This window comes from Dermochelys coriacea, chromosome 1 (assembly GCF_009764565.3).
Source record: "Dermochelys coriacea isolate rDerCor1 chromosome 1, rDerCor1.pri.v4, whole genome shotgun sequence".
Taxonomy (NCBI): Eukaryota; Metazoa; Chordata; order Testudines; family Dermochelyidae; genus Dermochelys; species Dermochelys coriacea.
The window spans coordinates 35,842,929-35,863,489 of record NC_050068.2 but is presented as its reverse complement, the minus strand read 5'-3'; the positions used below and the strand labels follow the sequence as shown (position 1 = coordinate 35,863,489).

Genomic DNA, 20,561 nt, shown 5'->3' with positions numbered 1-20,561 from the left:
TACTCCAACGGAGTGAGAAGTGTAGGCGGAGTTGATGGGGGAGCGTCAGTCGACCTACCGCAGTGAAGACACCGTAGTAAGTAGCTCTAAGTACGTCAACTTCAGCTATGCTATTTTCATAGCTGAAGTTGTGTAACTTAGACTGATTTAGCGCCCTCCTTCCCCCCGCCCCCGGGCATGTAGACCAGGCCTACGTTCTGCCCTCACTGCTGGTCATTCCAGGTTGGTATCACTGTTCTTTCCCACCAGTCTGTGCTAGTTTGCTGAACCCAGAAGCAGCATTGCACTGAGTGAAGCTGCTCCAAGAAAGAGTCCTGCAGAAGTAACTGCTTGATTTCATCTGCTTGCTGCATTGCCATGGCTATCTCCCAAACCAGCCAAAGCCAGCTGGCCTCATGACTGCCAAAACATGTGGAGAAGCTTGTTTGTATTAATCACAATCAGATCAGGCCAGGTCAGGATCATGACACAGCAGTGTTTTCTCCATGCTGCCTGGCAGCAGTTTGAAAATGGTCCTGGCTTGCAAAATACGGATGAATTATCGGATGCCAGGAGAGGAATCATGGGATTTGATTCCTTTGACCCCAAATTCCAGAATTCCAGTATGTTCTGGAAGGCATCCTACAATGCACTATGAGAAAAATCTCCGTGTGTATGGAGTCTGGCAGTGGAAGATTGCACCATGGGATACCTGTCCAGAATACTGTGCACCTACTTAAAGCGCAGACCTGTATGGATGCAAGGATTCACAAAGGAAATGGCTTAAGCCATAATAAACAAAGTGTATAGATATACTTTTTCACTATAGTTATTCATGTTATTTAAAGTGAAAAAATATATTTAAAAAATCCTGTGTAGACAAGTGCTAAGAAACAGTCAGAAGGAATGGTTGATGGAGGACGATAAAAATAGTTATAAGAATATGCAGTTATGGTCCAATAAGTGCACAGTTTTGATGGTTTAAAATTAGCTAGATTTTTTCTGTGTAATTTGATTAGTGATCTATCTTTTTTTCCTGTGTGATTTGTTTTGATGTCATTTATAAATATTTGCTTGTATAGGAACATTCCGTGAAGAAAAAAAAGAAAAAGGATAAACACTCAAGAAAACTTAAGAAAGAAAAGAAGAAAAGCAAAACCCAAAAATTTGAAAAAAATGATGATTCAAATGATAGCTCTTCAGTAAGTAATAAACTTAAAATATTCTTTTGAAAGAATGGTTAAAAACAAACAAATCAAACAAATCACTTTTAACCTGCTGTTTTGGAAAGAAGTTGGCACTAATATTGAGGCATATTTTCCTTTTTCCTAAAGACAGTGCTACATGATACCTTGTTAGTATTTTATTAATTTAAAGGTGCAGGTTTTTTCAGTTTCTTTAATGCTTCTGTAATGCTCTTTTCCAGTTAGAGGCCAGTGGGTTCCCATTTTATTTTTAGTAGACAGAGACTTGCTTGGAAATCATGGCACTGCTTCTTGGCCCTCTCTTTTTTCATTTTTTTTTTATCAAGTGGAGTAAATAGGCCAGCAGGAAATTCTGTTCTGATTGGATTTTCTGAGTTTGTTACATGTTTTGAAGTCCCAGTTTTAAATGTAGCATTTGTGTGCAAGCATGGTAGCTTTATTGTTGTCTTCATGAAGATTTTCCTTTCTTCCTGATGCATAGGAAGGTTCAGTAGGACAAGATTTTTCTGCAGGAACATACATTTAAGTGAACCATATTTTTGACTTGCTGACATGTGGGAAGTTACCAAAACCACAGATTGGTCCCATGTTTCCTGTGGGAAGCACCCAAAGCTGCAAATTACATCAGAGAGTCCCAAGATGCAGCACCCTGCTGGCCCTGATACCTTTGATACAAAGTATTTTGTTCTCATGTCAGGTTCTGCTGATCAGACGTTTCCTGTTATTTATAGGAGTGGTTTGTTACGAGTATAAAATCTCAGCACTCCAGAAAACTGCCCTTCCTTGTAGAGAGAGATGCATGTGTATTGGGTGGGAATGAGATGATGTAAATTATTACATTTTTAATTTAAACTTGACAGTTGTACCAGTAAAGCTTAATAAAATATTTTTTTTTATTTTGTCACTAATTTAGAAATTTTAATTGTACGTATTTTTTGTTTGTTTCAAAGTATCAGCAGGACAGTTTCAACCCTCTGGCAAATGGCCATTGTGTTTTCTTTGCATGACAATACAAGATTAAAACTGTTGATGTGGGATAGGGAGAGACTAACATGCTATTTTGATGCAATCATATCAAATGGCATTTTCTTTGTAAAATGTTCTTAGTAATAGTGTGTCCTCAGTTTATAACAGTGCTTTAAGGTTTGGTGATTCTAGAAAATACAGTGCTTTTGAATTTTTCTAAATTACTCAAACACTTATTCTTAGGATTCTTCAGTTGAATGGGTTGAGTCAACTACATCACAGTCAATTTGCACAGAAAAGACTTGGAAAGTCAAGAAGGAGCAGTCAGATACTACAGAAAATCCTGCAGTTCAGGTGAGTAGCCTGGTTAATTATGGAAAGATAAAATCATTTGGGCCTAGTGTAAAGTGTGGCTATATTTAGTCTATAGTTCATTGTAAATTCTTTGATTAATAGCTACTTAAAAAGTAAATATAATATATATTTAGGTAAATGTTAGATTTTGTTAATTGGACAATTTTTCCTGTTTTATCAAGCATTTAACAAAGTAGAACAATTTTGTTGCCAAGCATCAGTTTTGTCCATCATATGCCAAAGCATGTAGTGATTTAGCCTGATTTTCTTAATAAAGTCAGATTAAAATCTTGACTAACCCTGTTAATTTCTCTGCATAGATCAAGTCAATCTTCAATGACTTTTTGGGTACATAGTGCCTGAAGAGGTACAGTGACTAAAGAAACTGCAGAATGTTTGACCAGCAAGACTGGTTGCATCAGGGATCCTGCTAGTATTCTTAGCTATGCTCTACACCTCACAAATTTATGTGTCATCTGGAGAATTGAACTGCCCCTAACTGAAGCAGTGTGATTGCACTGGTTTAAGCACAGACTGTTAAGTGTGTTTTTTATAGATAGCTGTGTTGATGTGTGTGTTAATCCTCTCAGTTCAGTTTTGGTTACCTATCCTATGATGCTAATGTAGACCCTAGATAGAGTAGGGGGAGTTTTGAAAGGCCACTGATGTACTGTAGGACACTAAGAATAGGACTCTCTTAACTATGGTAGTGGAGACCATGATGGCACTAAACTAGTGCAGATGGAAATGATTCAGGCTGAACTGTTCAGGCCTGTGAAAGCAAGTCTAGTCCAATTCTATTTGGCACATATGTGAATTACTTCATGTGTGGCATGAAGCACATGAATTACTTGTGTGTGCTAGGCCCACATAGTGTTAGGAGGGTAAATTTTGGAACAGCCAAGGACCAATAAGGTTGGTCCCCTTGCTTCCAGCACTTTCCCTAATCTAGTTTTCCCCTCTGTGTAGTTAAGCCTCCTTTCAAGAGGTTTTTATTAGTAATACCATGATTGTAACACCAGCAGTGTTACAGTGGGTCCTTTATTTTCTTTCAGCTTTCTTCAATTTGATGATTTTAAAGAAGTGCTCCTCTTTTGGTGAGGGTGTGCAAACCAGACTAGGTCTCTGTTTATCCTATCAAACCATTGTACAGGGAAATTTTTGGGGTAGCATTCTCTGTCCCCCATCTTTTTTTGCCACCTAAGTGCAGTGAGAAAGAGAGGTAGCTTCCCTTGTATATATTTTCTCATAAGTAAGCTTCTCTTAATCTCCCTCCAATGTATCTGGTGATCAAAGATCTTAAATTGAATGCTTTACTTCAAGTGCAGTCACCTTAGGGCCAAACACCCTGTGATGTGATGTCCCTGTATCTGTTGTCCAAAATTACATTCATTTTTTTTTTCTGCCATGTTGAATTGCAAACTCCTATATAATTACTGTCCATTGTTTTCCCCCAGGTCTCTTTCAGCATCTCTGCTTTTCAGGTTTCTCCTTCTCTTTTCTGACAGGTCAGGCCTCAAGGCAATATAAGTAAACTTACAGGAACTTTCCTGAATGACCCTACCGGGCCCAGCTTTAAGGTGTAGATTGTTGAATGCAATCTAAACTGAGGAGGCTGTATAAAAACGTTTTTGGATTTCTACTAATAGCTTTTGCTTCAAGGTCATTTCTTCCTTGTCCAAACACTAGTTGGTCTGTGAATTGGTCGACTGGTACTTGGCTGTCCAGAATTAACTATACACTTTGTATGAGGAGTTTAATGTGTGATATTTGAGGATTTTTTCCCCCTTGGTGGACTCCTTCGGGATTGGCAAATGGACAGATACATATTTTCCCCAGCACATTTTAATGACCTAAAAATGGTCATAAGTTTCATGGCCTTTTCTACACTGTGAAGTTAATTGTGAATATGGTTCTGGCTTCCAGGGGACTGACTTCATGAAGTGCATCTAGTCAAGGGAACCAAAAAGCCTCTCTGAATCAGAGAAATGCCCTTTACTGATTGCTGAGAATAGCAGGATAAAAGTTCAGAAACAATCCCTTTTTTAGCTCATGGGCATTTGTTCTTCCTGTAAGCATTGAGTTCTTCAAGTTTTTTCTTATTTTGGAGAGGATCACTGTAAGAATGGGTCAGACTTCATAGTGGGTCAGACCAAACCATCTAACCCAGTATCCTGTATTCCGACAGTGGCCAGTACCAGATGCTTCAAAGAGAATGAACAGAACAGGGCAATTATCGAGTGACCTATCCTCTGTCACCTAGTCCCAGCTTCTAGCCGTCAGAGGTTTAAAGACATCCAGAATGCAGGGTTGCATCCCTGATCATCTTGACCAATAGCCATTGCTAGACCTATCCTCCATGAACTTCTCTAATTCTTTTTGAACCCAGTTATACTTATGGCCTTCGTAACATCCCCTGGCAATGAGATCCACAGGTTGATTGTGCGTTGTGTGAAATGTACTTCCTTATATTTACTGTTTCTTAATTTCATTGGGTGAACTTTTAGTTCGTTATGTGAAGGGAAAACAATACTTCCTTATTCACTTTCTCCACAACATTTGTGATTTTATAGACATCTATCATTCACTCCCCCGCCCCCTCACCCTGTCATCTTTTCTTCTAAAATGAATAATCCCAATATTTTTAATCTCTCCTCATATGGAAGCTGATCCATAACCTTAATTTTTATATCCCTTCTCTGCATACTTTCCAATTCTAATATCTTTTATGATATGGGGTGACCAGAACTCCAGGGATGTGGGTGTACCGTGGATTTATATAGTGGCATTATGATGTTTTCGTCTTATTATCTATCCTTTCCTAATGATTCCTAACATTGTTAGATTTTTTGACTGCCACTGCACATTGAGTGGATGTTTCCACAATGACTCCAAGATCTTCCTTGAGCGATAGGAGCTCATTTAGACCCCATCATTTTATATTCATAGTTGGGATTATGTTTTCCAATGTGCATTAATTTACATTTATCAACATTGAATTTCACCTGCCATTTTGTCACCCAGTCACCCAAATTTTGCCATCTCAGTTTATCCCCTTTTCCAGAACATTTATCAATATGTTAGTGCTGGTGTTAAACCAACATGGTAGCTTTCTTTGACAGGGTAACAAGTCTTGTGGATTGGGGGGAAGTGGTAGATGTGGTATATCTTGACTTTAGTAAGTCTTTTGTTACTGTGTGTCATGATCTTCTCATAAACAAACTAGGGAAATACAACCTAGATGGAGCTACTATAAGGTGAGTGCATAACTGGTTGGAAAATCGTTCCCAGAGAGTAGTTATCAGTGGTTCACAGTCATGCTGGAAGGGCATAACGAGTGGGGTCTTGCAGGGATTGGTTCTGTGTCCGGTTCTGTTCAATATCTTCATCAGTGATTTAGGTAATGGCAGAGAGAGTACACTTTTATAAAGTTTGTGGATACCACCAATCTGGGAGGGGTTGCAAGTGCTTTGAAGGATAGGATTAAAATTCAAAAGGATCTGCACAAACTGGAGAAATGGTCTGAAGTAAATAGAATGAAATTCAGTAAGGACAAATGCAAAATACTTCATTTAGGAAGGAACAATCAGTTCCACATATACAAAATGGGAAATGACTACCTAGGAAGGAGTACTGTTAAAGGGATCTGGGAGTCATAGTGGATCACAAGCTAAACATGAGTCAACAGTGTAATGCTGTTGCAAAAAAAGCAAACATTCTGGGATGTATTAGCAGGAGTGTTGGAAACAAGACATGAGAAGTAATTCTTCCGCTCTACTCCATGCTGATTAGGCCTCAACTGGAGTATTGTGTCCAGTTCTGGGCGCCACATTTCAGGAAAGATGTGGATGAATTGAAGAAAGTCCAGGCAAGACCAACAAAAATGATTAAAGGTCTAGAAAACATGACCTATGAGGTAAGATTGAAAAAACTGGGTTTGTTTAGTCTGTAGAAGAGAAGACTGAGAGGGGACATAGCAGTTTTTAAGTACATAAGAGGTTGTTGCAAGGAGGAGGGAGAAAAATTGTTGTTCTTAACCTCTGAGGATAGGACAAGAAGCAGTGGGCTTAAATTGCAGCAAGGGAGGTTTAGGTTGGACATTAGGAAAAGCTTCCTAACTGTCAGAGTGGTTAAGCACTGGAATAAATTGTCTAGGAAGGTTGTGGTATGTCCATCACTGGGGATTTTTAAGAGCAGATTGGACAAACACCTGTCAGGGATGGTCTAGATAATACTTAGTCCTGCATTGAGTGTAGGGGACTGGACTAGATGACCTCTCGAGGTCCCTTCCAGTTCTATGATTCTGTAATTCTATGTTGAGGAGCATTTGTCCCACTATAGATCCTATGGTGACCCTGCTGTTTGCCTCTCTTTACTGTGAAAATGGATAATTTATTCCTACACTTTATTTCCTATTTTTTAACTGGGTACTGATCCATGAGAGGACCTTCCCTCTTATCTTGTAACTGCTTAGTTTCCTTAAGCACCTTTGGTGAAGAACCTTGTTAAAGGCTTTCTGAAATCCATGTATCAAGTGCATCACCCTTAGCCACATGCTTGTTGATGCCCTCAAAGAATTCTAATAGATTTCTTTTTACAAAAGCCATGTTGACACTTTGCCAAAAAATCGAGTTTGCATCTGATAATTTTGTTCCTTACTATAGTTTCTATCAATTTGCCTGGCAGTGAAGTTAGGCTCGCTGACCTGTAATAGCCAGGATCACCTCTGGGGCCCTTTTTAAAAATAGGCTTTGTTAGCCACCTTCCAGTTATCTGGTATAGAGGCTTGTTTCAGCAATTGATTACATACTACAGTTGGTAGTTCTGTAGTTTATATTTGAGTTTCTTCAGAACTCTTGTGTGAATACCATCTGGTTCTGGTTACTACTTACTATTTAATTTATCAATTTGTTCCATAACTACCTCTATGGACACATCAACCTGGGACAGGTCCTCAGATTTGTTACCTGAAAACAATGGTCCTGATGTAGGGATGTGCCCCACATCCTCTGCAGTGAAGACTGATGCAAAGAATTCATTTAGCTTCTCTGCAATATCCTTATCTTCCTTGAATACTCTTTTAGCTTCTCAATCATCCAGTGTCCCAGTGACTGCTTGGTGGTCTTCCTGCTTCTGATGTGCTTAAAAAAAATTGCTGTTAGTTTTTGTGTCTTGACCTAGTTGCTCTTCAAATTCTTTCTTGGTCTGCCTTATTACTTTTGCACTAGACTTGCCAGAGTTTATGGTCCTTTCCTTTTTCCTCGTGGGATTTGACTTCCAGTTTTTAAAGGATAACTTTTTACCTCTAGCTGCCTCTTTTACTCTGCTGTTTAGCAATGGTGGTATTTTTTGGTCCTCGTGCTCTTTTTTAATTTGGGGCATAGATTTAGCTTGAGCCTCTGTTATGGTGTTTTTAGATAGTCTTCATGCAGTTTGCAGACATTTCACCCTTATGACTGTTCCTTTTAATTTCCATTTAACTAGCTTCCTTGTTTTTATGTAGTTCCTCTTTTAGAAGTTACATGCAACTGTGGTGGGTTTCTTTGACATTTCTTCCCCCACCTCCCCCATGAGGATGTGAAATTAAATTGCATTATAGTTGCTTTTACTGAGTGATTCAGCTATATTCACCTCTTGAACCAGAGGCTGTGTGCCACTTAGGACTAAATCAAGAATTGCTTCTCCGTTTGTGGGCTCCAGGACAAGCTGCTCCAAGAAGCAGTCATTAATGTGTCTAGAAATGTTCTCTGCATCCTGTCCTGAGGTGAGATGTACCAATGAGGATAGTTGAAATCCTTTGTAGCCTCTCCTGTCTCCCTGAGCATTTCACAATCACTGTCATCATTATGATCATGTGGTTGGTAGTGTATTCCTACTGCTATATTCTTATTGTTAAAGCATGGAATTTTTAGCTATAAAGATTCTCTGGTACAGTTTGATTCATTTAAGATTTTTACTTTAATTGACTCTATGCTTTCTTGAACATCCAGTGCCACTCCCCCACCAGCACAACCTTTTCTGTCATTCCTGTATATTTTGTACCTTAATTATGCTCATTTACCATGGTAAATTGATGATATTTTGTAGATGACCCCACTTTTTGTTCCTTCTCCTTAGCCGAAATCTCCTTTAGGAAGTGGAGTATCTTCCATTTCATATATTTGAAATTGTCTCTGCTGCATCATCTAGCAGCATTGGTTGTAAATGAGAGACATGATATAACATAGTGGCAGCTATTCAGATTGGCGCTTCAAGCCTTGAAAATTAAGGATCAGAATGAACACTATTTTTAAATGGTTCTAGAATGGTACCAGAATTCCATTCTTGTTGTTAGAATACACATGGATGTGTCTCACATTTTGATTTTGATTAATTAGTTGTTTTCATTGTGCATTTTACTGCTTTCTTTTCATGCTTCGCAAATATTTTACTTGTTGTAGATGTTGTGTGATCTGTGGGGAGGGAGGAAAATATGCCTTTACCTGTTTGAGTGTGGCATATTGCCCTATATCATGGTTTATTTAATCTACGTTTTTCTTGAGATAATAGCCCTTATATTTAAAATGGCCCCAATCTGGCATTTTGTAAATGTGGTTTTGTACCTGCATTTGTTGACATGTTTCATAGAAGTTAAGTGTTTAACTACTGGATTTATGGGCATGTTTGGAAACCTAGCTGTCTGGGAGCTATCAACTGCACCCTATGATTAGTTGCAGATTTTGTGCCTGCTAAATTAGACCAAAGAGATCATGAAGCCAAATGCAGTAAGAATCATTAACTCTTCAGTGGTTTTGGAGTAAGGTGGCATGTAAAGTGATCTGGCAAAATGATGTACAAAACATACAATGTCAGTGAAGAACAACATTCCTATTTACTCTAATGAATTTGTATGTACCCACATATTTACTAGTCTGCTTGCTCATAAATAAGTCACATCTAGACTATACACCTGGAATTACAAAGAAAAGCTGTAAAAGTCTGCATATGTAAGTGAATGTCATGAATGAAGTCTTTAGAATATTTGTTTTGTATGCAAAAATGTTTTGACAACTAGAAACTACTGTAAAATTTACACCATATATTACAGATATCGGATGATACCGGTAATTTTGTGAGTTTGATTTAAGCTGAGCCATATATTTTTGTTACAAGAAATGAGTGTTTACTGAGTGTGGGTATTATTTTGTTTTGGATGAAACTGTTCGTATTATTACAGAGGGATGAATGGATGACCTTAGATTTTATGTCTCTGAAAACCACGTCTGCAGCATCACTCAAAGCTGAAAAAGAAACAGAAAAATTATTGGAGCAACAGAGAGCCCAAACAATTGAACAGGTAAAAGGAATTATTTATATATTGCACCAGTTTCTTCTGTATTTTCCTAAATGCAGTGTATAGTTTTCACACACTTAAGTTTTTATAAACTATGAGTACTCTAAATTGCTTAAATGAATCCTCTTTTAGATTACAATTTTACTTTTTAAAATCTTCTTAAATTAGTATTTATTGACCATATGGTGGTGGTCAGGTTATTACTTGTTTGGGATGAGGGAGAGAATTTACTTTAGGAAGCTTATTGTGTGATAGGAAACCCATTCAGTTAAACTTCAATTAAGAAGAAAGCCAATTCTAGTAGAAAAATGACGACTAAATTAGAGTTAAAAGATTATATAATAAAAATAAATTGTATTTTTATGGCACCTATCTGCCATAATACTTGAATCACTTTATAAAGATCTGTTGAACAGGTAGAAATTGGCAGACTGGGGGGGGGAAGGGGGAGGTTGACTTTCGGTTCAGTTCTGCAGGCAGATGGCAGACAAATATTACCTAGTATTTATATGCCTGTAGTCCTGTCTTTGACCACCCACTATTGTAGAGTTTTCCAGTTTGTTGTCTTGCCTCTAAGAAACATCAGTGTTGACATGAGATTCCTGTTTCGATTCAATTTACATCATCCTAGTTGTTGTCCTTACTAGCTTTTGAGAAGGCGTGAAGGGGGCGATGTTTTGTTGTTTTTAAACTTTTCTATATTTCTAAAGGAGTCTTCAGCGTTCAGTCCAAAAATATATGGAATGTGGTATGTGATTATTTACATGTAGTTCCTGATCTCAGAAGGTATATTTTAACAGATCCGAGTTATCTATTTGTGATGGGTTCCCTGGGGTGCAACCTGGAACTGGGGTATTGCTGAGCCTTCTGTCTTACCAACCTGGGCTCCCTCTCACACTGTGATGCTAGGGCAAGCTGTAAACCCCATCCAGATACTGCACTTACACATACATCCATTGACAGGGACACACCCAGCTGAGTTACATGAATGCTGTCGCCAGCCACTCATGAACCAACAATAGAGAGGCTGCAGCTAATGCCCCCAGCTTCCCAGCCTAGGACCCCAGGGCCGTATCGTCCTGTCGTGGTCAGAAGCCTGCAGTGGCTAGTCATGGGTATTTTTAGTAAAAGTCATGGACAGGTCATGGGCCATAAACAAAAATTTATGGCCCGTGACCTTTCTATGACCTTTTCATAAATACCCCTGTCTAAATCTTAGCGGGGGCTGGGGGGACCGGTGCCCTGGGCGGGGGGCCTGGGGAGTTGCTGCTCTGCGGGTGGACTCTGGGCCAGCCCCATTGGCTGCTGCTTGGGTGGTCCCAGCAGCTAGGAGCTGCTGAGCAGAGGCTCGTGCGGCTGTCCCTGGGGCTGTTGCTCAGGCGGTCCCTAGGGCCAGCCACATTGGCCATTGCTCTGGTTGCCCCCAGGACTGCTGCTCAGGTGGTCCCTGGCGCCAGCTGCATCGGCCACTGCTCTGGAGGCCACTGCTGCGGGTCTGCTCCAGCAGCAGCCGGTGTGGTGGTCCCTGGGGATGCCTGAGCCCCTGGTCCCACAGCCAGCTGCTTGAGTGACCCTGGGGTCAGCCACACTAGCCACTGCAGAAGTCACGGAGGATGCGGAAAGTCACGGAATCCATGACTTCTGTGACAGATACACAGCCTTATTTATAACCTAGTCCATCACAAAGGTAACCGAACATGCACCAGCCATTGCATCCTGAGCAGATTTCCCAAGCACTTCAACCAAAACGCATTGTTTTAGGTAAAATATAAAACAGATTTATAAATTAGAGAAAGGAAGATTTTAAGTGATTACAAGAAATAAGCATACAGATCAAAGTTGGTTACCTAAGAAATAAAAAAAAAAATAAAAAAATTGCAATCTTAATTCTATAAACTAAACAGGTTTTGAACCAGGCAGTGTCTCACTCTGATAAATGGTAGAGTTTCTTAATACATGGGATTCTCCTTTCCAGCCTGGTACCACCTCTCCCATTCAAAGTCTTTGTTCTCCAGATGTGTTTCCAGGTGTTGAATTGTGGGGGGAGAGAAGCCAAATGATGTCACTTCCCCTCCTTTTTAGGTACTTCCAGCGTGCTGGAAAAATCTTTTGTTGTGACATGAGTCAAGCAGTGTCCATTATCTATGCGCTCCCTCTGAGAAGTCTTCATTGTATACAGATCCTGTGATAGTACTTGGTAGCATGGATTCCCCTTAATAGGCCATGAACGCTGTCTGGCTTCTCCATTGTTTTACCTGAAAGGCTGGTTGTAGGTTTTCCAATCTTACAACGTATTTCAGTAACTCACACATAGCAAAACTTCATAACTTTACATACTGTGATGACACATAGAATCAAACAGAATATTAATGTTCAGCAGATGAAGATTTTTAAAATGATACCTCACAAGGCATACTTTGTACACAATATTATCATAATTATTTCACAGTGGTGAATATGGGTTTCCAGGGTGCTTCTTTGGAGCATAAAGTGTCACACCACCCACTCACTTTCCTGACACAAAAAGAAAAGCAGTACTTGTGGCACCTTTAGAGACTAACAAATTTATTAGAGCATAAGCTTTCGTGAGCTACAGCTCACTTCATCGGATGTAGCTCACGAAAGCTTATGCTCTAATAAATTTGTTAGTCTCTAAGGTGCCACAAGTACTGCTTTTCTTTTTGCGAATACAGACTAACACGGCTGCTACTCTGTTTCCTGACACAGCCATTCTTTTATGCGTTCTGCATCACAATCTCCATTCTGACAGAGCTGCTCTTGGCACACACTGTGTGCTGGTGGGAGCGCCAAGGTGTCTTTAAAACTGAGTGCAGCATAGTCCAACCACTCTTCTTCTTTCCCACAGCATGTCCTATGCCCGTGGTGATGAAGAGTTGGGAGTACAAGGTAGAACCATTTCAGTTGTGCTTTGCAGCCCAGAGAACCCCTTTACTTCAGTGGACATTCCTGCCGGCTCCCAGAGTGTTGTCAAATGGCAGGATCATGAAGGAGAATATGGCCCTCTGGATTAGGTAGAGAAAAAGGAACTAGTGGTCAGAGGCAATAAAGGCCATTATGGCTCCCGTGCAGGGGCAAGTGCACCCTTCACTCTCAGTAGTGAAGCAACGTAATGAATTTAGACTTCTGCATAATGGCGGTACCTGCTAATCATACTCTGGGAGCATTGACTCAGAATTGGAGAGCTATATCTCTTTCTATGTATCTCCTGAGAACAGGAATTACAGTGAAGCAATTTTCTTCTTTCCATGGAGGGAGTCTCTGTCAGAACTTACTGAATCTTGTGGAAAGTGCAAACTTTTGTAATTTGGAGATAGAAATCAAAGGTGCATCTCAAATTAAATACCTTGGTTTGTATGACTGAGAGAATGCAGTTCTCCTTCAATTGGCTGCAGACGTGTATTCCACTCAGGTGTGCATTCACATAGCACACCAAAGCCCGAAGACTGCCTAGCACTACTCATAGGGGCAGTGTTTATAACCTCTGGCCTGTAGAGCTGCTGATGGCTATTTAAGGGCAGTGCCGCCTGATCCCCCTTAGTTCCTTCTCACGGCCTGTAGCTTGAATTGGAGTGTTGTGTGGTTTTTTACCTCACACTTTTTCTATCTGTGTTCTTGTGATTCTGTTCTGTATAGTTAGTTATAGTAGTACCCTTAAGTTTTAGTTCATAGTTAAGTACGATTTAGCCTGGTAGGATGCCCTCACCAGGTTTTAAACACTGACCAGCATGTTGGTGGCTATCCCTTATAGTGACCTTATAGTTGTTCAAGAACAGAACGCTGATGGCAAGAGGCTTCTGCCTTAAGCAGCTATTATGGAGCAGGCCATGCAACCTACTTCAGTGACAGGGACCCGTGCAGATTGTCTGTTCCTAAAAATTAACCATGAGTTATAGAAAGTCATAGTCCACACTACCAGTAGAGAATGCCCTGATCAGCACTGTGCCTACTAAAGTACAGTAAACATTTTGAGTTTTTGTCTCAGGATGTTCATATTCTTTGAATTCTCTTCTAAATCCCATCTAATCTCAGATGCATTTATATTTTGTAAGATGCAAGATTTTCATCAGCAAGCACGAAATCTTGATTTAAAGCATAGATGTTAATCATGTTTTGTGTTTGTACTTTTTAGTTATTTTCCTAAAGAAAGGTGGTTTCTCATTGGTTAGTAACCATTGAAATATCTTGATTTGCAACTAAATATACTATTTATACTAAATTTGCCAACCAGTTGGATACAGTGTCTGTATACTTATGTAAGCAATTGTATATCATAACTTACACTTTTTTACACTTTTTGTTAGAAAATGGTAGATGAATTTTGTATTTACTAGATTAATTTTTTTCTTGCAATTTTATTGAGCTCTATTTGAATAAAAATGCAAATATATTAAAAATGCACAAAACAGCATTTAAAAATTGTTTCATTAAATAAAACTACCTTATGTGCTGGATACATAAGAAAAAAGTTTATCAAATTTTTTTGCATTTAAAATTGATTTATTAAGCAACAGAAGTATCTAGTTTGTGAACTGAATTGACTGTTCACCGCATCTTTCAAAATTTTAGAACTAATAGATTTCATCCTCACACCTAATTTTCATTCATAGATTGGAAGAGGAAAACAGGTTTTCGTGCTTTTTCAACTTCCAATTTGTATTTTAACATTGAATGAATTAGTCATTGAACTGTACTGAACTGAAATTAAGAAAATATTCTCTATGCACTTGCAGAAGAGGCTACTGCTGTCAAAAGCAGGTTTAGCACTTCAGTAAAATTCTGGTTCCAGATGTTTTGTCAGTGATTTCCACCATTTCAATGGTTTAACGTTCTTTAAACTTGGCAACAGACATTTACTGCTTAATATTATTTTTGTATTCAGTGTTCATGATTTAAATATATCGCAATAATTTTAGACCTTAACATTGGTTGTCAATTTTAATTTGAAATAGGCTAATATTTAAAAAAAAATTCAAATCCAAGTTAAATGAATACATTTTTTAAATCCATTGATTTTGTTCACTTTGCATTCCTAACTGTTTTAGTTCCCTTTTTTTATTTTCAAACGTAGCAAAGAAAGATGGTTTCTTAAGGCCCACTTATATAGCAAGTTTGAAGTTTCAGAGTTCGGGCAATTTTGAGTCCTCCAAGGAGGAGAAAATAGTGGTCAGAATTTAATTTGTTACATGAAGGAAACCATTTTTTTTTAACCCTCTTGTAAGTCAAAAACAGCTTGAATAGTTTTTGCTTGAAAATTCACCTTTGGGGGTAAACTTTAGTCTTCCCCCACCAAAAAAGTTATTAACATCTGAAAATGGTATTAGTATTGAAACTTGCGATCATTAAAACTGTTGTTGATACTTTTCTCTCCTCTCTCTTCTCATTTGCAATTGAATGTTGGTTTTCTCAAACCCTTTCTTGAAGGATAAGAATATAAGAATAGCCATTCTGGGTCAGTTCAATGGTCCATCAAGCCCAGTATCCTGTCTCAGACAGTGGCCAGTACCAACCCTTCATGGCGAGTGTGAAGAACAGGGCAATTATAGTGATCCACCTGTGTCTTCCCCTTGTGGCAGACAGAGGTTAATTGTACGTTGTGTGGAAAAAATACTTCCTCCTGTTTGTTTTAAATCTCCTGCCTATTAATTTCATTGGGTTTTTGTATTGTGGGAAAGGGTAAATAACACATCTCTGTTCACTTTTTCCAGACCATTCATGATTCTATAGACAACTATCATATTCTCCCTTAGTCTTCTCTTTTCTAAGCTAAACAGCCCAAATCTTTTTAGTTTCTCTTTGTATGGAAGTTGTTCCATACCCTTGATCATCCTTGTTGCCCTTCTCTGAACCTTTTCCAGTTCCACTAAATCCTTTTTTGAGATGAAACAACCAGAATTTGGAATAATATTCAAGGTGTAATGGAAGCATGGATGTATATAGTGGCATTAAGATATTTTCTCTTTGTTTAATAGTTTCTAATATTCTGTTAGCCTTTTTGACTGCTGCTGTACATTGAGCTGAAGTTCTCAGAGAACTATCTACAGTGACTCCAAAATCTTTCTTGAGTGATAATAGCTAATTTATAACCCATAATTGTGTATGTGTAGTTGGGAACCCATAATTGTGAATATGTAGTTGGGATTGTTTTCCAATGTGCATTATCTTACATTTATCAGTATTGAATTTCATCTTCCGTTCTGTCACCCAGAAGAGATTTCCCCTGTAACTCTTCACAGTTAGCTTTGGACTTAAGTATCTTGAATAATTTTGGTATCATCTGCAAATGTTGCCACCTCACTGTTCATTTCCTTTTCCAGATCATTTATGAATATATTGACCAGCACAGGTCCCAGTATATATCTTTGGGCAGACTCTGCTGTTCACCTCTCTCCATTGTGAAAACCGATCATTTATTCCTACCCTCTGTTTCCTATCTTTAACCTATTACTGATCCATGAGAGAATCTTCCTTGTTATTCCATGACTGCTTACTTTGCTTAAGAGACTTTGACGTGGGACCTTGTCAAAGGCTTTCTGAATGGTCAGATACACTATATCGTTTGGCTCACCCTTGTCCATATGCTTGTTTAAACCCTCAAAGAATTCTAATAGATTGGTGAGTCATGACTTCCCTTCTCAAAAAGGGCATGTTGGCTCTTCCCCAACAAATTGTGTTTATCTATGTTACTGATAATTTTTTTCTTTACTATAGTTTCAGCCAACTTGCCTGGGACTGAAGTTAGGCTCACTGGCCTGTCATGGCCAGGATCGCCTCTGGATCCCTTTTTAAAAATCATCTTTACATTAAGTATCGGAGGGATAGCCGTGTTAGTCTGTATCCACAAAAACAACGAGGAGTCCAGTGGCACCCTAAAGACTAACAGATTTATTTGGGCATAAGTTTTCGTCGGTAAAAAACCCACTTCATGCATCTGAAGAAGTGGGGTTTTTACCCATGAAAGCTTATGCCCAAATAAATCTGTTAGTCTTTAGGGTGCCACCGGACTCCTCGTTATCTTTACATTAGCAATCTTCCAGTTATTTGGTACAGAGGCTTATTTCAGCGATCGATTACATACTACAATTAGTAGTTCTGTATTTCATATTTGAGTTTCTTCAGAACTCTTGGATGAATATCATCTGATCTTGGTGATGATTACTGTTTAATTTATTAATTTATTGATAAACCTTTTCTATTGACACCTCAGTGTGGGACAGTTCCTGAGATTTGTCATCCAAAAAGAATAGCTCTGATGGGATATCTCCCCCACATTCTCTGCACTGAAGACTGATGCAAAGAATTCATTTAGCTTCTCTGCCATTGCCTTATTTTTCTTGACTGCTCCTTTACCACCTTGATTGTTTACTGTCCTATTGCCTCTCTGGGTGGCTTCATGCTTCTGATGTACTTAAAAAACAAACAAACCCAAAACAGGTTTCAGAGTAGCAGCCGTGTTAGTCTGTATTCACAAAAAGAAAAGGAGTACTTGTGGCACCTTAGAGACTAACAAATTTATTAGAGCATAAGCTTTTGTGAGCTACAGCTCACTTCATCGGATGCATCCGATGAAGTGAGCTATAGCTCACAAAAGCTTATGCTCTAATAAATTTGTTAGTCTCTAAGGTGCCACAAGTAAACCCAAAACAGTTATTTTTTTGCATCCTTAGCATAACATACTTCCTCCAGAGCTGCTTCTTTACTGTTCTTTATTTTAATTTTAATAAGTTGACAAGAGCAACCAAAAAACCCTCACTATTGGATCATGGGGGTTTTACCAAAAAAAATCTAATTCCTGCTATTAGTGGTTAGAATTATAGAGAAATACTATACCAGATCTGTCCTGGGATTCTTGGACAGACATAGGCACAGATAGAATTCTGTCAGTTATTTAAGGATATATAAGTGGGAGCAATCCCCAAAGTGTTTATTTTCTATCAACTTCTTTAGTGCTAAGAAGAAGTGATGTAGTGAAATGTTTAATTCTTGTTTAACAAACTGTAGTTTTGAAAGTACACTCTTTGAACGGCAAAAGGAAGTCTTAGAGATTATTCTTTGGAAGAAAATATTGAAGAAAATTATGTCCAGTACTACTGTATATAGAAAAGACACACATTTCCTCAAAACATTCATAAATATTTTCTGCTTACAATTGTAGTTGATTCTTCACCTGGCTATTTTGCCTGAGTTAGTATTTTTTAAAAAAAATATTGAAAGTTACATTGCCCTGTCAAACTTTTTGTTTTAAAGTTCCAGCACAAGGTTTCTTAATGAGATTGTCACTTGGGTACGTTTAAACTGATTACATTTCTGTATGGATCATACAAAATAATTAAAAAGTTATAACAGCAACTGTTAGACAAAGTGGATTTTTGTGCATCAGTTGAAAATTGTTTTCTATAGTCTAGACTTTCTGAAAGAGAGCTGAACCCCTACTGGAAAGATGGTGGAACAGGTTTACCACCAGAAGAGGGTGAAGCAACTTCAGTTAAAAAAGGTAAAAAAAAAAAAAAATAATTTTTAGAAAGAAAAGCTATATGTAGTCCCCTCATAGACGTTTGTTGTAAAATGGTCAGCATAGCAGGGCTCCCAGTTACATACAGTGAAGACAAATAAAGTAAAACTTGTTTCAGTAGCAAATATTGGGTTAAAACCATAATACATTGTTTCACAGAATATTTCTTGACTGATTTATAATCTTGAGTTGTTTGACCTTCAGTTTCTACACAGATTTTCTTTCATTTGAACTAATTAAAGGAAAGAATGATTCCACCAGGACATGATAAATTGTTGTCATCTCATTTGATACCTTTCATTCCATTACGCAAATTACAGTTTTAAAATATTCAACTACAGAAATCTGTGAGTCACATTTAAATGAAATACATTAAAAATGCAGTTTGTGAAAAATATTATTTCTGTAACCTTTTCAGTTCAGTTCTTACCCCTGAGTTATCCTATCTATTTCCAGCAAGTGATGCTACAAAATATTTTTTCAGAATGTCACATAACATTTATAAAATATTAAGAGGGACTCTTATGCTGGGTAGTAGGGAGTAGTAAGGGGCCCCTGTTGGGAATCCATACCCACTTACTCGGTGGACAATTTGTATGGACTATAGGCTTCCAGGGGTCTCACTCATGCCAGCGATCACATGGACAGGAACACCCATGGCCTGGCTCTGAGCCATTTTTTCTCCCTAGGAGGTGAAGAGCAGCAGAGTCCTTCAGGACCTTGGGAACCCTACTAATATCCCCAGCAAAAGAATCTAGTTACTAATTTTAGTTTTGAAGGAAAGGGGGATTTGATTTGCATCTGAGGGAGGTGACAGAGAGGGAACTCAAGAAAGGGAATGTCCATGTGCTGCTCCTTCCTGCAAAACACCCATTGTATGTTGAAATAATAAAATGGAGAAGATTACAGAAAATCACGTGTACCATCAATATACGCACAATGTTAAACTAAATAACTATGTAAATCTTATTGTCTCTGTTTTCCTTTTTCTTCCCCATTGGAGGTTGCTCTTCCTCATATATCATGTCTAAAATTAGGTTGTAAGATCCCCACAACAGGGACCATGTATTTTATTTCCATGCCTTATCCCTTGTACATGTTACGATGCTGTATAAAAAATACATCTCTCTCCCAGGAACACCTGCTCCATGAGATGCACACTCTGTTCGTCCTTCCCACTCAAATGTGACACTTACAGGCAATGCAGACTCCTCACCCTTCCACACCCCATCAGTGAAACATCTTGCCAGTGGGGCCTGCAGCCATATGCACATGATGTATGGGGCTTACTATTAGCAATGGCTAGGAGCAGCAGTGCTGGATGCTGACAGTCCCTTCACATTTGGCTCCGAACCTTCTATGCCAGGTTGCGGGGCAGCAGGGCCAAAATTGAGCAAGTGGCATTGCAACCTCGTGCACAGAGGTCGTAGTGCCACAAGTTCTTGCTTAAGTGGGCAGTGGGATAGCCAGTGCTGCTGCTCCTTGCCATTGCTGTGGAGATGGCTGTAGCACCAGGGCTCTCCTGCAAAGAGCCTGCCTGGCCTTGACTTGCTTCTAGCAGCCTGTTTCCCCCCTCAGGGATGGGAAGTGATGCTGCACCTGTGTGGGCCAGGCTGGACGACAGCAGCTTAGTGTCGCACAGACTTGGCAGGCGAGGCACAGGGGCCAGTGGATGCAATGGGGAGAGCTCCACAAAGACTGATGGTGTGTATCAAGTCAAAAATTTCTGGGGGTGCCCCTGCACCTTCCCACCAGGCACCCTCAACCAGTACTTTTTGTAATCTCAACTCTGAGACACTCATCTGGCTCCAGGGGTATGTGTACATGGGGATAAAAAACGGAGTTGGTCGGGTTAGCTGTCTTGGACTCTCAGAGCTTGGGCTCTGGGGCTGAAAAATTGCTGTGTATATGTTTGGGCTTGGGCTGGATCACGAGTTCTGAGACCCTGCAAGAGTGGGGGGTTCCAGGGCTCTGCCCTGGGACCCTCTGAGGGATCCTATGTTTGGGCACCAGCCTGAGCCCAAAATCTACACATCAATTTGTAGCCCTGCAGCCCAAGTCCCGTGAGTGTGAGTCAGATGACCCATGCCAGCTGCGGCCATGCCATACTCCCATGTACCCCCATTTGGTTCTGCTTGTTCTGGCAGAGAAACCAATAAACTACTCGTCAAGAAACTGACCATCTTTGAATTCA

The 20,561-nt window shown here is 39.2% G+C and overlaps 1 protein-coding gene across 5 annotated transcripts in view; it reads left to right on the top strand.

Annotated features, from left to right (window-relative positions):
- The window catches only part of CWF19L2 (CWF19 like cell cycle control factor 2), a 197,014-nt gene that overhangs the window by 24,193 nt on the left and 152,260 nt on the right, over positions 1-20,561 (top strand). For 4 of the 5 annotated variants that reach the window (XM_038371146.1, XM_043504207.1, XM_043504208.1 and 1 more), the window contains 4 exons: positions 1,062-1,181; positions 2,394-2,504; positions 9,721-9,840; positions 18,256-18,349. In XM_038371146.1, coding sequence (XP_038227074.1) covers positions 1,062-1,181; positions 2,394-2,504; positions 9,721-9,840; positions 18,256-18,349 — 445 coding nt within the window. The remainder of the gene's footprint in view (positions 1-1,061; positions 1,182-2,393; positions 2,505-9,720; positions 9,841-18,255; positions 18,350-20,561) is intronic. The other variant, XM_043504209.1, reaches the window with a different exon arrangement.